The sequence below is a fragment of the Gobius niger genome (assembly GCF_951799975.1).
Source record: "Gobius niger genome assembly, chromosome: 19".
Lineage (NCBI taxonomy): Eukaryota > Metazoa > Chordata > Actinopteri > Gobiiformes > Gobiidae > Gobius > Gobius niger.
Genome location: NC_136870.1, coordinates 28,537,007 through 28,549,180, shown reverse-complemented (window position 1 = coordinate 28,549,180; position 12,174 = coordinate 28,537,007). Strand labels below are relative to the sequence as shown.

Genomic DNA, 12,174 nt, shown 5'->3' with positions numbered 1-12,174 from the left:
ATTTTTTCGTCATTTTTTGTCACATTTTTGTCCAATTTTTATCATTTTTTCGTCATTTTTTGTCACATTTTTGTCCAATTTTTATCATTTTTTCGTCCAATTTTGTTACAATTTTATCATTTTTTTTGTCATTTTTTTGTCATTTTTTGGTCAAATTTTTGTCACATTTTTATCATTTTTTTTTGTCATTTTTTGTCGAATTTCTGTCACTTTTTTATTGTTTTTTTGTCCAATTTTTATCATTTTTTGTCCAATTTTTATCATTTTTTCGTCATTTTTTATCATTTTTCGTCAAATTTCTGTCACATTTTTATCATTTTTTGTCACATTTTTGTCATTATTTCGTCACTTTTTCGTCACTTTTTTGTCACATGCTTCTTCAAATGGTGTCGGTTTCTGGTATCGGGACCTCATGAACGAGTATGAGTATGAGTATGTGGTATCGGTCCATCCCGACTCAGAGACTGTTCCCACGAGGAGGAGGTGAAGTGTCTGTCAGGAGCTCACACACTGATCAGGTGAGGATTGTGTGTGAATCCGATTTTACGCTGATTTGAAAAGTATCTTCACGACATCACTGACCCCGAGTAAAAACCCCCCAGTGTGAAAACCTCCTGGCACAGCCGCATTAAAAACACTGAACAAACGAGGGATCCTTTAAGAGCTTCCTGTGATGGACATTTCTGTTTAGTTTCCTCATGAATCTTTAAAAAGTGCGACGTTTTCTTCGTCCGTCCGTTACAAACATCGCGAGTTCGTATTTACAAAAAAAGCTCTGCAGAAAACGGAGTAAAAACGTCTCTAGAAAAGCTACAATCGGCTCCGTTTGTGGAGAAGCAGGTCCGGGTTTGAACCGGGACAAAACCGGAATGTTAGAAACTGGTGAGAGAAACCGGGAAACGCTCGGGACGTTCAAAAGCTGATTTCTGACCCGTCGCTTTGAGCTTCTGCGTTCGGTTTTACCAAAGGGAGGTCAGGATGAGGCGGTGCCTGAAGGTCAGAAGGTTTCTCCTGTAGGTGTGAAGCCCCAGGTCCATCCTTTGGAAATCACAGGAGAAATGTTCAATAGGTTTAACCCTGTGACTCCCACCTGAACCGAGCACATTTTCTCCAGTTTGGCTTTAAGGACAATTCATTGACAAAAAAAAGACAAAAATGTGGCAAAAAACTGAAAAAAAAAGTGAAAAAATGACACAAATTTTGACAAAAATGTGGCAAAAAAATGATGAAAAAGTGGCAAAAATGTCACAAAAAATTGACAAAAAAATGACAAAATATTGACAAAATATTGACAAAAATGTGACAAAAATGTGACAAAAATGTGACAAAAAATTGACAAAAAAATGACAAAAAATTGACAAAAAATTGACAAAAAATTGACAAAAAAATGACAAAAAATTGACAAAAATGTGACAAAAAATTGACAAAAAATCGACAAAAAATTGACAAAAAATTGACTAAAATGTGGCACAAAAATTACAAAAAATTGGCAAAAAAAAATGATGAAAAAATGGCAAAAATGTCACAAAAATTTGACAAAAAATTGACAAAAAATTGACACAAATGTGACAAAATATTCACAAAAAATTTACAAAAATGTGACAAAAAATTGAAAAAAAAGTGAAAAAATGTCACAAAAATTTGACGAAAATGTGGCAAAAACAATGATGAAAAAGTGGCAAAAATGACAAAATATTGACAAAAAATTGACCAAAAAAATGACAAAATATTCACAAAAAATTTACAAAAATTTCACAAAATATTGACAAAAATGTGGCAAAAAAAATCTCACAAAAATGTCCAAAAAAATTGACAAAAAAAAAATACAAAAATGAGTTGAAACCCCGCCCCAAAAAAGATGGGGAAATATCTGATGACGTGAGGAAAAAGATCCATTTAGATGAGTTTTGTAGATCTTAGCTTTCAAATGAGGCGTTACACTGGCCTACAGGATTTGGGTAAAGCTGAACTGGAGAAAAAGCTCTCGGTTCAGGCGGGAGTTAAGAGGTTTAATAAATATAATACATTCCCAGTATGTTCTTCCTTCATTTTGATCGTCGTGAATATCGTAAAATCTAGAGAAGCTTCCGATACCGATACTGGGGCTAGAGTCCGATATCCGATATTAACCGAGGAGACTGGAGGTCGATAAAGTTTGTGGATAAAAACTCTTCTGATTCTGAGATATATATCGAGACCCAAACGTTGTGAATCGTGACATCCCTCAGTAAATAAACGAAGCAGAAACAGAAAAGACAAAGATCCTCAAAGCTGCGACTCCAGGGAACAAAAGAGGAAAACACGAGAAAACACGTCCCGAGAAAACACGTCCCGAGAAAACACGTCCCGAGAAAACACGTCCCGAGAAAACACGTCCCGAGAAAACACGTCCCGAGAAAACACGTCCCGAGAAAACACGTCCCGAGAAAACACGTCCCGAGAAAACACGTCCCGTTTCAACTTCCTGGAATGTGTTTTATCCTCGTCATAGCTTAAAAGTCGGAGTATGAAAGGTCTCATGTTAGCACGCTTTAGCGTCGGTTAGCTCGTCCGTTAGCTCGCCGTTAGCTCGTCCTTTAACGTCCTTCTAGCTCGCCCTTTAGCGTCCTCTTAGCTTGCCCGCTAGCTCGTCTTTTAGCTCGCCGTTAGCTCGTCCTTTAGTGTCCTTTACCATCCTCTTGGCTCGCCCGCTAGCTCACCCTTCAGCGTCCGTTAGCCCGTCCTTTAGCTCGCACGTTAGCTCGTCCTTTAGCGTCCTCTTAGCTCGTCCGTTAGCTCGCACGTTAGCTCGTCCTTTAGTGTCCTCTTAGCTCACCCTTCAGCGACCGTTAGCCCGTCCTTTAGCTCGCACGTTAGCTCGTCCTTTAGCGTCCTCTTAGCTCGTCCTTTAGCCCGTCCTTTAGCTCGCCCTTCAGCGTCCTCTTAGCTCGTCCTTTAGCTCGCACGTTAGCTCGTCCTTTAGTGTCCTCTTAGCTCACCCTTCAGCGACCGTTAGCCCGTCCTTTAGCTCGCACGTTAGCTCGTCCTTTAGCGTCCTCTTAGCTCGTCCTTTAGCCCGTCCTTTAGCTCGCCCTTCAGCGTCCGTTAGCTCGTCCTTTAGCGTCCTCTTAGCTCGCCTTGTACCATCCTCTTAGCTCACCTTGTAGCGTCCTCTTAGCTCGCCTTGTAGCCTCCGTTAGCTCGCCCTTTAGCGTCCTCTTAGCTCGCCCTTTAGCTCACCCTTCAGCGTCCGTTAGCTCACCCTTTAGCGTCCGTTAGCTCGCCTTGTAGCCTCCGTTAGCTCACCCTTTAGCGTCCTCTTAGCTCGTCCTTTACCGTCCTCTTAGCTCGCCTTGTAGCGTCCGTTAGCTCGCCTTGTAGCCTCCGTTAGCTCACCCTTTAGCGTCCTCTTAGCTCATCCTTTATCGTCCTCTTAGCTCGCCCTTTAGCCTCCGCCAGCCCGCCCTTTAGCGTCCTCTTAGCTCGTCCATTAGCGTCCTCTTAGCTCGTCCATTAGCGTCCTCTTAGCTCGCCCTTTAGCGTCCTCTTAGCTCGTCCTTTAGCTCGTCCTTTAGCCCGTCCTTTAGCCCGTCCTTTAGCCCGTCCTTTATCGTCCTCTTAGCTCGCCTTGTAGCGTCCGTTAGCTCGCCCTTTAGCGTCCTCTTAGCTCACCCTTCAGCGTCCTCTTAGCTCGCCTTGTAGCGTCCGTTAGCTCGCCTTGTAGCGTCCGTTAGCTCGCCTTGTAGCGTCCGTTAGCTCGCCCTTTAGCGTCCTCTTAGCTCGTCCTTTAGCTCGTCCTTCAGCGTCCTCTTAGCTCGCCCTTTAGCTCGTCCTTTAGCCCGTCCATTAGCGTCCTTTTAGCTCGCCCTTTAGCGTCCTCTTAGCTCACCCTTCAGCGTCCTCTTAGCTCGCCTTGTAGCGTCCGTTAGCTCGCCTTGTAGCCTCCGTTAGCTCACCCTTTACCGTCCTCTTAGCTCGCCCTTTAGCGTCCGTTAGCTCGCCTTGTAGCCTCCGTTAGCTCACCCTTTATCGTCCTCTTAGCTCGCCTTGTAGCGTCCGTTAGCTCGCCCTTTAGCGTCCTCTTAGCTCACCCTTCAGCGTCCTCTTAGCTCGCCTTGTAGCGTCCGTTAGCTCGCCTTGTAGCCTCCGTTAGCTCACCCTTTAGCGTCCTCTTAGCTCGCCCTGTAGCGTCCTCTTAGCTCGTCCTTAAGCCCGTCCTTTACCGTCCTCTTAGCTCGTCCTTTATCGTCCTCTTAGCTCGCCCTTTAGCTCGTCCTTTAGCGTCCTCTTAGCTCGCCTTGTAGCGTCCGTTAGCTCGCCCTTTAGCCTCCGCTAGCCCGCCCTTTAGCTGCTGAAGAAGCCCACGCTCGTCGGCGACTCCTTCACGGTGACGGTGATGAAGTTGGCCGTGACGTCGGTGACGAACACGTGCTCCAGGACGTTCCGGGACGGCCTCCAGTCCGACTCCTCGGCGTCCGAGTCCGAGTCCACGTGCGCCCCGAGGCTGGGCCGGGCCTCGGCGGGGAACAGCATCTGCGCCTTGGCCACGTGAGCGCCCGCCACGCCCGTCACGCTGCGGTCCGAGTCGCTGGAGCTGTCCTCCTCTTCCTCCTCCTCCTCCTCCTCGTCGGACTCCGCCTCGCTCAGCTCGCTGGCGTTTCGGCTCGGCTCCGGGCGCTGCCGCTCGAGCGGAGCCGCCCGGGCGTCCTTCGACAAAGCGGCGCCGCTGCGTAAGCGCTGCGACGTCTCCTGGAGGCGACCTGGGGGGTTAAGGGGAGGAAGAATCAGAGTTTTAGAGACTGGAGCCAGAACTATCGGAAATATGTGCCCAATTTTTAACCACTTAGAAATTGTATTGATTTAAATACAAAACAGTAACAACAACAAAAGGAACAGGCTGAAGCAACGCTCATACATGCCTTGTTCTCCACCTATTCACATTTGTTTTCACATTTTTCCCAAATTTTTCTTTTTCCAATATTTCCCTAATTTTCCCCCAACTTTTATCTATTTTATCTCCACTTTTTCCCATTTTTTTCTATTTTGTAGTTTTCTCATTTTTTTACATTTTTCCCCCAACTTTTTTCTTATTTTTCTCCACATTTTCCAATTGTTTTTATTTTATTTTTCTCATTTTTTCCCTAATTTATCTCTGTTTTTTTATTTTTATTTTTCCCACAATTTTTTTCTACTTTTTCTCAACTTTTTCCCAATTTTTTTTTACATTTCCTCCCAATTTTTCCAACTTTTTTTCTATTTTTTCTCTCAATTTTTTTCCTAGTTTTTCTCAATTTTTTTTGACATCTTTCCCCCAGCTTTTTTCTATTTTCCTCTCCACATTTTCCCAATTTTTCCCAATTTACTTAATTTTTTTCTCCACTTTTTTCTATTTTTCGATTTTTTTCTCTCAACTTTTTCCCAATTTTTCCCTAATTTTTCTCAATTTTTATACATTTTTCCCCAAACTTTTTTCTATTTTTTCTCCACTTTTTCCCTTTTTTTTCTATTTTCTAGTTCTCATTTTTTTACATTTTCCCCCCAATTTTTCCAACTTTTTTCTCTATTTTTTCTCTATTTTTTTCCTATTTTTTTTCTATTTTTTCTCCACATTTTCCCAATTTTTCCCAATTTTCTATTTTTTTCTCTACTATTCCCCATTTTTTCCCCCACTTTATCCCAATTTTTGGATTTTTTTCTCAAATTTTTCCAAATTTTTCCCAAATTTTTCTCATTTTTTCTATTTTTTCCTCCCAAGTTTTCCCAATTTTTTGATTTTTTTTCCTCAACTTTTTCCCAATTTTTCCCTAATTTTTCTCAATTTTTATACATTTTTCCCCAAACTTTTCTCCACTTTTTTTCTATTTTTTTCTCTATTTTTTTTACATTCCCCCCCCCGGCTTTTTTCTATTTTTTCTCCACATTTTCCCAATTTTTCCCCATTTTCTATTTTTTTCTCTACTATTCCCCATTTGTTTTTTGTTTTTCTCAACTTTTTCAACTTTTTTTTTTTTCTCAACTTTTTACAATTTTTCCCCAAATTTTTCTCATTTTTTTCTATTTTTTCCTCCCACTTGTTCCCCCTCCCTCCCTCCCCCCCCCTCCCCCAGTCCGGCTCGCTCCTCGGCGCTTGCTCACCTCGGTCCTGGAGGTTCTGCAGGTTGAGCGCCCTCAGACTGAGCGCCTGGCCCGATCCCGCCTGTTTGGCGCCGCTGTTCTGCTGCCTGTGAAGCGCGGAGCCCCTCTGAACGCCCGCCGTCCCGAAGCCCATCTTCAAGGCGCCGCTGGACTCCGCCCTCTTGGCCTCCGCGCCCTTCGCCGCCTCCTTGCTCTTGCCCTGCGTGGTGGCGGACGGCAGGGAGACCGACCCGGGCCACATGCTGCTCACGGCTCCGGCTTTGGAGGCGGCGCTCTGTGAGAAGGAGGCGGCGGCTGCGGCGGCGGCGGCGGCGGCGGAGGCGTGGCTGTCCTCCCGGGCGCCGCGGCTCAGGCCCGTGTACGTGAAGCTGGCCGGCTGCAGCGGCTTCTTCTGCGCGCGGAGGCTGAGGCCGAGGCCCGGAGGCGACGCCGCGGGAGGGGGGCGGGACTTGCCCTGGCGCAGCACCTTCAGGTCCGGCGGCAGAGGTTTGCGGCCGCGTTTCCGAGACGGCGCCGTCGTCGTCGCCGCCGCCGCCTTGTGGTCGGACTTGAGCAGGATCTGCGGCCGCTTCTGGGGCACGGGGAGGTTGCGGTGGTGGTGGGGGCGCGAGGACGGCTTTTTGGGCCTCTCTTCGTCGTCCGAGGAGGAGCAGGAGGAGGACAGGCCAGAGGAGGAGGAGGAGGAGCGGGCGTCGGGGACCGGGGAGAGCGGAGGCTGACGAGGGGGGGAGACAGAGAGGTCAGTGACCACGTACTTTACTTCAGGACTAGGGCTGAGCAGGTATTCCAGAACTTAAACGATTCTCAAAACCGATACCTGAACTGAAATCATCGTCGTCTAAAACAAAAGGTGTGGAAGATCTGCATATTCACAACATCACTGCAGAAGAAGAGCTACTTTAACCTCTGAACTCCCGCCTGAACCCAGAGGAGCTTTTGCCTCACGTCATCTGATTTTTTTACATCATTTTTTTGTTGGGTATTTAACTCAACCAAAATTTTTAATCAAATTTTGGTCACATTTTTTGTCACATTTTTGTCAATTTTTTGTCATTTTTTAATCACATTTTTGTCATTTTTTCGTCCATTTTATATCAAATATTTGTAATTTTTTTGTCTTTTTTTATCACATTTTTATCAATTTTTTATCACATTTTTGTCACATTTTTGTCATTTTTTCGTAATTTTTTTGTCACATTTTTGTCATTTTTTCGTCAATTTTTTATCAAATTTTTGTCATTTTTTGGTCAATTTTTAATCACATTTTTGTCATTTTTTTTATCACATTTTTGTCATGTTTTCATCCATTTTTTGTCATTTTTTTAATCACATTTTTGTCATTTTTTCGTCAATTTTGTATCAAATTTTTGTCATTTTTTTGTCAATTTTTTAATCACATTTTTGTCATTTTTTCGTCCATTTTATATCAAATATTTGTCTTTTTTTGTCTTTTTTTATCACATTTTTATCATTTTTTATCAATTTTTTGTCACATTTTTGTCACATTTTGTCATTTTTTATCAATTTTTTATCACATTTTTGTCATTTTTTTAATCACATTTTTGTCATTTTTTCGTCAATTTTGTATCAAATTTTTGTCACATTTTTGTCAATTTTTCATCAATTTTTTGTCACATTTTTGTCATTTTTTTTATCACATTTTTGTCAATTTTTTGTCATTTTTTCGTCAATTTTTTATCAATTTCTTTTGACATTTTTGTGACAATTTTGCCACTTTTTTGCCACATTTCCATCATTGTTTTCGTTTTGTTGCTATTTTCACAGCTTTTTTTCCAGAAGCTTTTGGACTGTTGCAAAGCCAAACTGGAGAAAATGTGCTCGGTTCAGGTGGGAGTTAAGGGGTTAAACAGGATTAACCCACAAGTCAAACCAAGGAGATTTAATGGATGAATCCTCTGCTTCGTCTCACCTGGATTTTCCGAGGTCGTCCTCTCGGCCGCTTCCCTTTCTTCTGAAACAGCAGCTCACGCTCCTGCTCCCTAAGGTCACACAACACAATCACTACAGGAGCTCACGTGGACTTTCCACACCCGTGACCCGGTCCATACGTAAAAAACCGGTCAACACACGAGACCAAAGAGACGTAAAAACCTTTTGTGAAACGCTGCTAAAAGTCTGGGGTCCAGGATGTTCTCCTCCGGCTCCCAGCTGTTGTGTCTGAAACAGTTCACACAAACACACCATTCAATAACACAGACTTCAGCCTATTTTCAATATGATGGACATTGTTGCAGGGCTTCATAAGAACTTTCCTGTTGCCTGGACCTTTTTCGAACGTTACCAACTTCTTAACCTCTTACCACCCGCCTAAACCAAATGCATTCTGTCCTCTTTAGGCTGTGTAACACCTCATTTGAAAGCTAAGACCCACAAAACTGACCTTTTTCCTCACGTTGTTGCTGTGTTGTGTCACCTTTTGTATGTTTTTTTTTTCTTTTTTTTACCATTTTTGTCACATTTTTGCTGAGTTTTTGTCACATTTTTATTGAGTTTTTGTCACATTTTTGTTGAGTTTTTGTCACATTTTTGTTGAGTTTTTGTCACATTTTTGTTGTGTTTTTGTCACATTTTTATTGAGTTTTTGTCACATTTTTGCTGAGTTTTTGTCACATTTTTATTGAGTTTTTGTCACATTTTTATTGAGTTTTTGTCACATTTTTGTTGAGTTTTTGTCACATTTTTGTTGAGTTTTTGTCACATTTTTATTGAGTTTTTGTCACATTTTTGCTGAGTTTTTGTCACATTTTTGTTGAGTTTTTGTCACATTTTTGTTGAGATTTTGTCACATTTTTATTGAGTTTTTGTCACATTTTTATTGAGTTTTTGTCACATTTTTGCTGAGTTTTTGTCACATTTTTGTTGAATTTTTGTCACATTTTTGTTGAATTTTTGTCAAATTTTTGCTGAGTTTTTGTCACATTTTTGTTGAATTTTTGTCACATTTTTGCTGAGTTTTTGTCACATTTTTGCTGATTTTTTGTCACATTTTTGCTGATTTTTTGTCACATTTTTGCTGAGTTTTTGTCACATTTTTGCTGAGTTTTTGTCACATTTTTGCTGAGTTTTTGTCACATTTTTGCTGATTTTTTGTCAAATTTTGTGTTTTTTTCCCAAGAATCTTTTTGATTTGGGTAAAGCCAAACTGGAGAAAATGCGACCAGGGTTGTGCCGATAACCGATATCATGGTCCATCGTGATGTAGAGCCACCATCGTGATGCCACGCCCCCTCCTGTCAGAAACACACACTGGTCTTCTGTGGGCCTTGTAAACCTACAAACTGTGCAGGGATTACACTGTAAATTAAATCACGAATATAACTAATATGCTAGTGTCAGTACCTGCCAGAAGCCATGATGTGTTCGCTGTAATTATTAACGTAAAGACGCAGCTGCTCTGTTTCTCTCTCTCACTCTCTCTCTCTCTCTCTCTGCAGCTCAGAGTTTAACAGCGCGTGGTTTTGCTTTGCTTCGTACGGAAACTTTAACCGTTTTAAAATGACGAGAATGGCTCTCACATCGGAGCGAGCTGAGCGAGCATGGGCTAGGGTTATTCTCACGAAGGGCCGAGAGGAGAGAGAGAGGAGAGAAAGAGGCGGTGCAGGAGGTACGAGGTTACGAGCTCACGGACCGGGCGGCGCGTGGAGCAGCTTCAAAAACGTAGCTACGACGCAAACGTGCACATATTGTCCCGTTCACCCACTGTTTGTTAAACATTACGTAACATTGTAGCCGAAAGTAAAGAACTATTTTCTGCAAATGCTAATGTTTTATATCAGTGGTGTAAAGGGGCAGGGCTTTACCCTCTGATGACAATCCGAAATGATTGTAATTTGTCATATATTGTATCAAATATTGTATTTTCCACTAACGTTTTTGTTGAACAAGCAGTAGATTTCCCTTAACAGACACAGTGAGTGTTTCCATGCAGTTTCAGATGGAAAATATCACTGTATAGAGTTCGGGAATGTCCAGTTACCATGGAGATCCGCCATCTTTGCAGCTGTTAGCATACATTTTTCTTTAGTTTTTGTCACATTTTTGTTGAATATTTGTCACATTTTTGTTTAGTTTTTGTCACATTTTTGTTTAGTTTTTGAAACATTTTAGTTGCATTTTTGTCACATTTTTCCTGCATTTTTCTTTCAGGTGGGAGTTAAGAGGTTAATGTATCAGGCTCTGACCGTCGCCTCGTTAGAAATGCATGACTCATTTCATTATAAATAACTTCCATAAATAATCCATACATTTCCATAGACTAACATTAGCTAAAAACAGTATAAAAAGTGGAGAAAAAACCAGTGGAACGACTCCGTGAGCTGCTGAGATGCTGCTGGTAAAAACATCTAACTCACTGTGGTCTCCAAGTGTTTTAATGTGAACAATAACTCCAGTATTTTAACTTTTAAAATCTCCATTAGTTTACAATGGCTGCTAATCCCATAATGCTTAGCGATATAACGTCCCAAACTCTATAATCACTGTTTATCATTATATATGACCGAGCGGGATGTTCTGACGGGACATTTTAAAAATACTGACACTATTTCTCGCACTTTTAGACTTACTGTAACGGGTATTTAATCTCTTATTTGCGTATTAATATTTCTCAAAATCATCTTGGGGGCCAGAGGTTCTGTGCTGGAGGGCCGGATTTGGCCCCCCGAGACCCAGGACACTCAGAGAAACTCACATCAGGAACATCACACACATGGAGTTCTAGGGCTAAAAACAACAACAAGCTGCGGATTCAAAAGCCACAAAAGGCTTCAGTACAAGGGGCTTTTTCCATAAACTAATTCTATACTTGATGAATGGATATAAAGTATAAAGGCTGTAAATATATAGGATTCCTCTTGATAGATTTCAGGCTATAACAGCAGTGTCTGTAAATGGGAGTGATCCATAAAAACTGCCACAGAAACAGGATTGAAAGTTCATAAAAAGGTCAATGTAAAAAGCAAACTCTGACAGATAATTGTGCTTTCCCTTCAGTCAGATATAGCCTGTTTGTGAGCAGATACACAGCAGTTCTCGGTATATAAGAAACATCCCAGTTTTGCAGTGACTGTCACAAACGGACTGTTGTTATTGACTGGACTCTGCAGCGGCGGCGGCGGTGTTATTATCGAGCCCGAACCCGAAAAAAGGACCACATTTCGACATTTAAACGTTCATTTTGCCCCCCCTGACACCCCCGGCTGTTCCCTGTCAGACACACTGACGGTTAAAACATTACAGATTAACGTTATCGCGGGGGAAAAGCCGCAAAGGCGTCAATATGTTTGTTTTGAGTCGCTCCGAGGCTAACGCTAACGGCTAACGGCTCGCGCTAACGGCTAACGGCTCATGCTAACGGCTACATCCAGAGCTAGCACTCACTTGGACGACCATCCTCTCCATTTGACCAGGTATTCGAACTTCCCCTGCGGAGAGAGGGGACATGGTTAGCCCGCGGAGGGGTGGGGGGGTCCCGGGGAGACCGCGGGAGTGTTTTCGGGGGGAGTTTGTCCGTACCTTTCGGGGCCGTTTGCTGAGAATGCACTCGGCGTCAAAAACCTGCCCCACCGTGACGCCCTCCATGTCGGCTGTGCTGCTGCTCCAGAGCCGCCCCCCTCCCTCCGCACGCGCACCCCCCCCCCCCCCCCGACACCGCTATGGGACCAGACAGAATAATCAATTATCATAAATGTACAGGGGGAATAATGTTACAATATCACTGCAGACGCTGGAATAAAAGTATTATATTAAAGCAAAATAAGATAAATAATAATACAAATAAATTAATCGAAATTACATCACGATTATTGCACAAAACGATATAACAACATTAGCATAATCGAATAAAAGGAAAAAAGATTTAATACTTTTTTTTTTCCCTTTTTGCTCGGGTCTTCCACCAGAGGCCTGGGAGCTTGAGGGTTCTGCGCAGTATGAATGAATGAATGAATAATCTTTATTCAGACCATAAACAAAACATAGAAACACAAACATTTTTGTCACATTTTTGTCATTTTTTGTCACATTTTTGTCTTTTTTTTC

At 42.4% G+C, this 12,174-nt stretch overlaps 1 protein-coding gene across 1 annotated transcript; it reads right to left on the bottom strand.

Moving 5' to 3' along the window:
• Positions 1–4,323: 4,323 nt before the first annotated feature.
• LOC306979057 (chromobox protein homolog 2-like) lies at positions 4,324–11,744 on the bottom strand (the record flags this gene model as incomplete). Its single annotated transcript, XM_079577830.1, has 6 exons — positions 11,650–11,744; positions 11,515–11,558; positions 8,227–8,292; positions 8,045–8,114; positions 6,115–6,829; positions 4,324–4,739 (listed from the first exon to the last, which is right to left on the bottom strand). Exons 1-6 carry the CDS (start codon positions 11,713–11,715, stop codon positions 4,324–4,326), a joined length of 1,377 nt encoding a protein of 458 aa, XP_079433956.1. The 5' UTR covers positions 11,716–11,744.
• Positions 11,745–12,174: the final 430 nt, after the last annotated feature.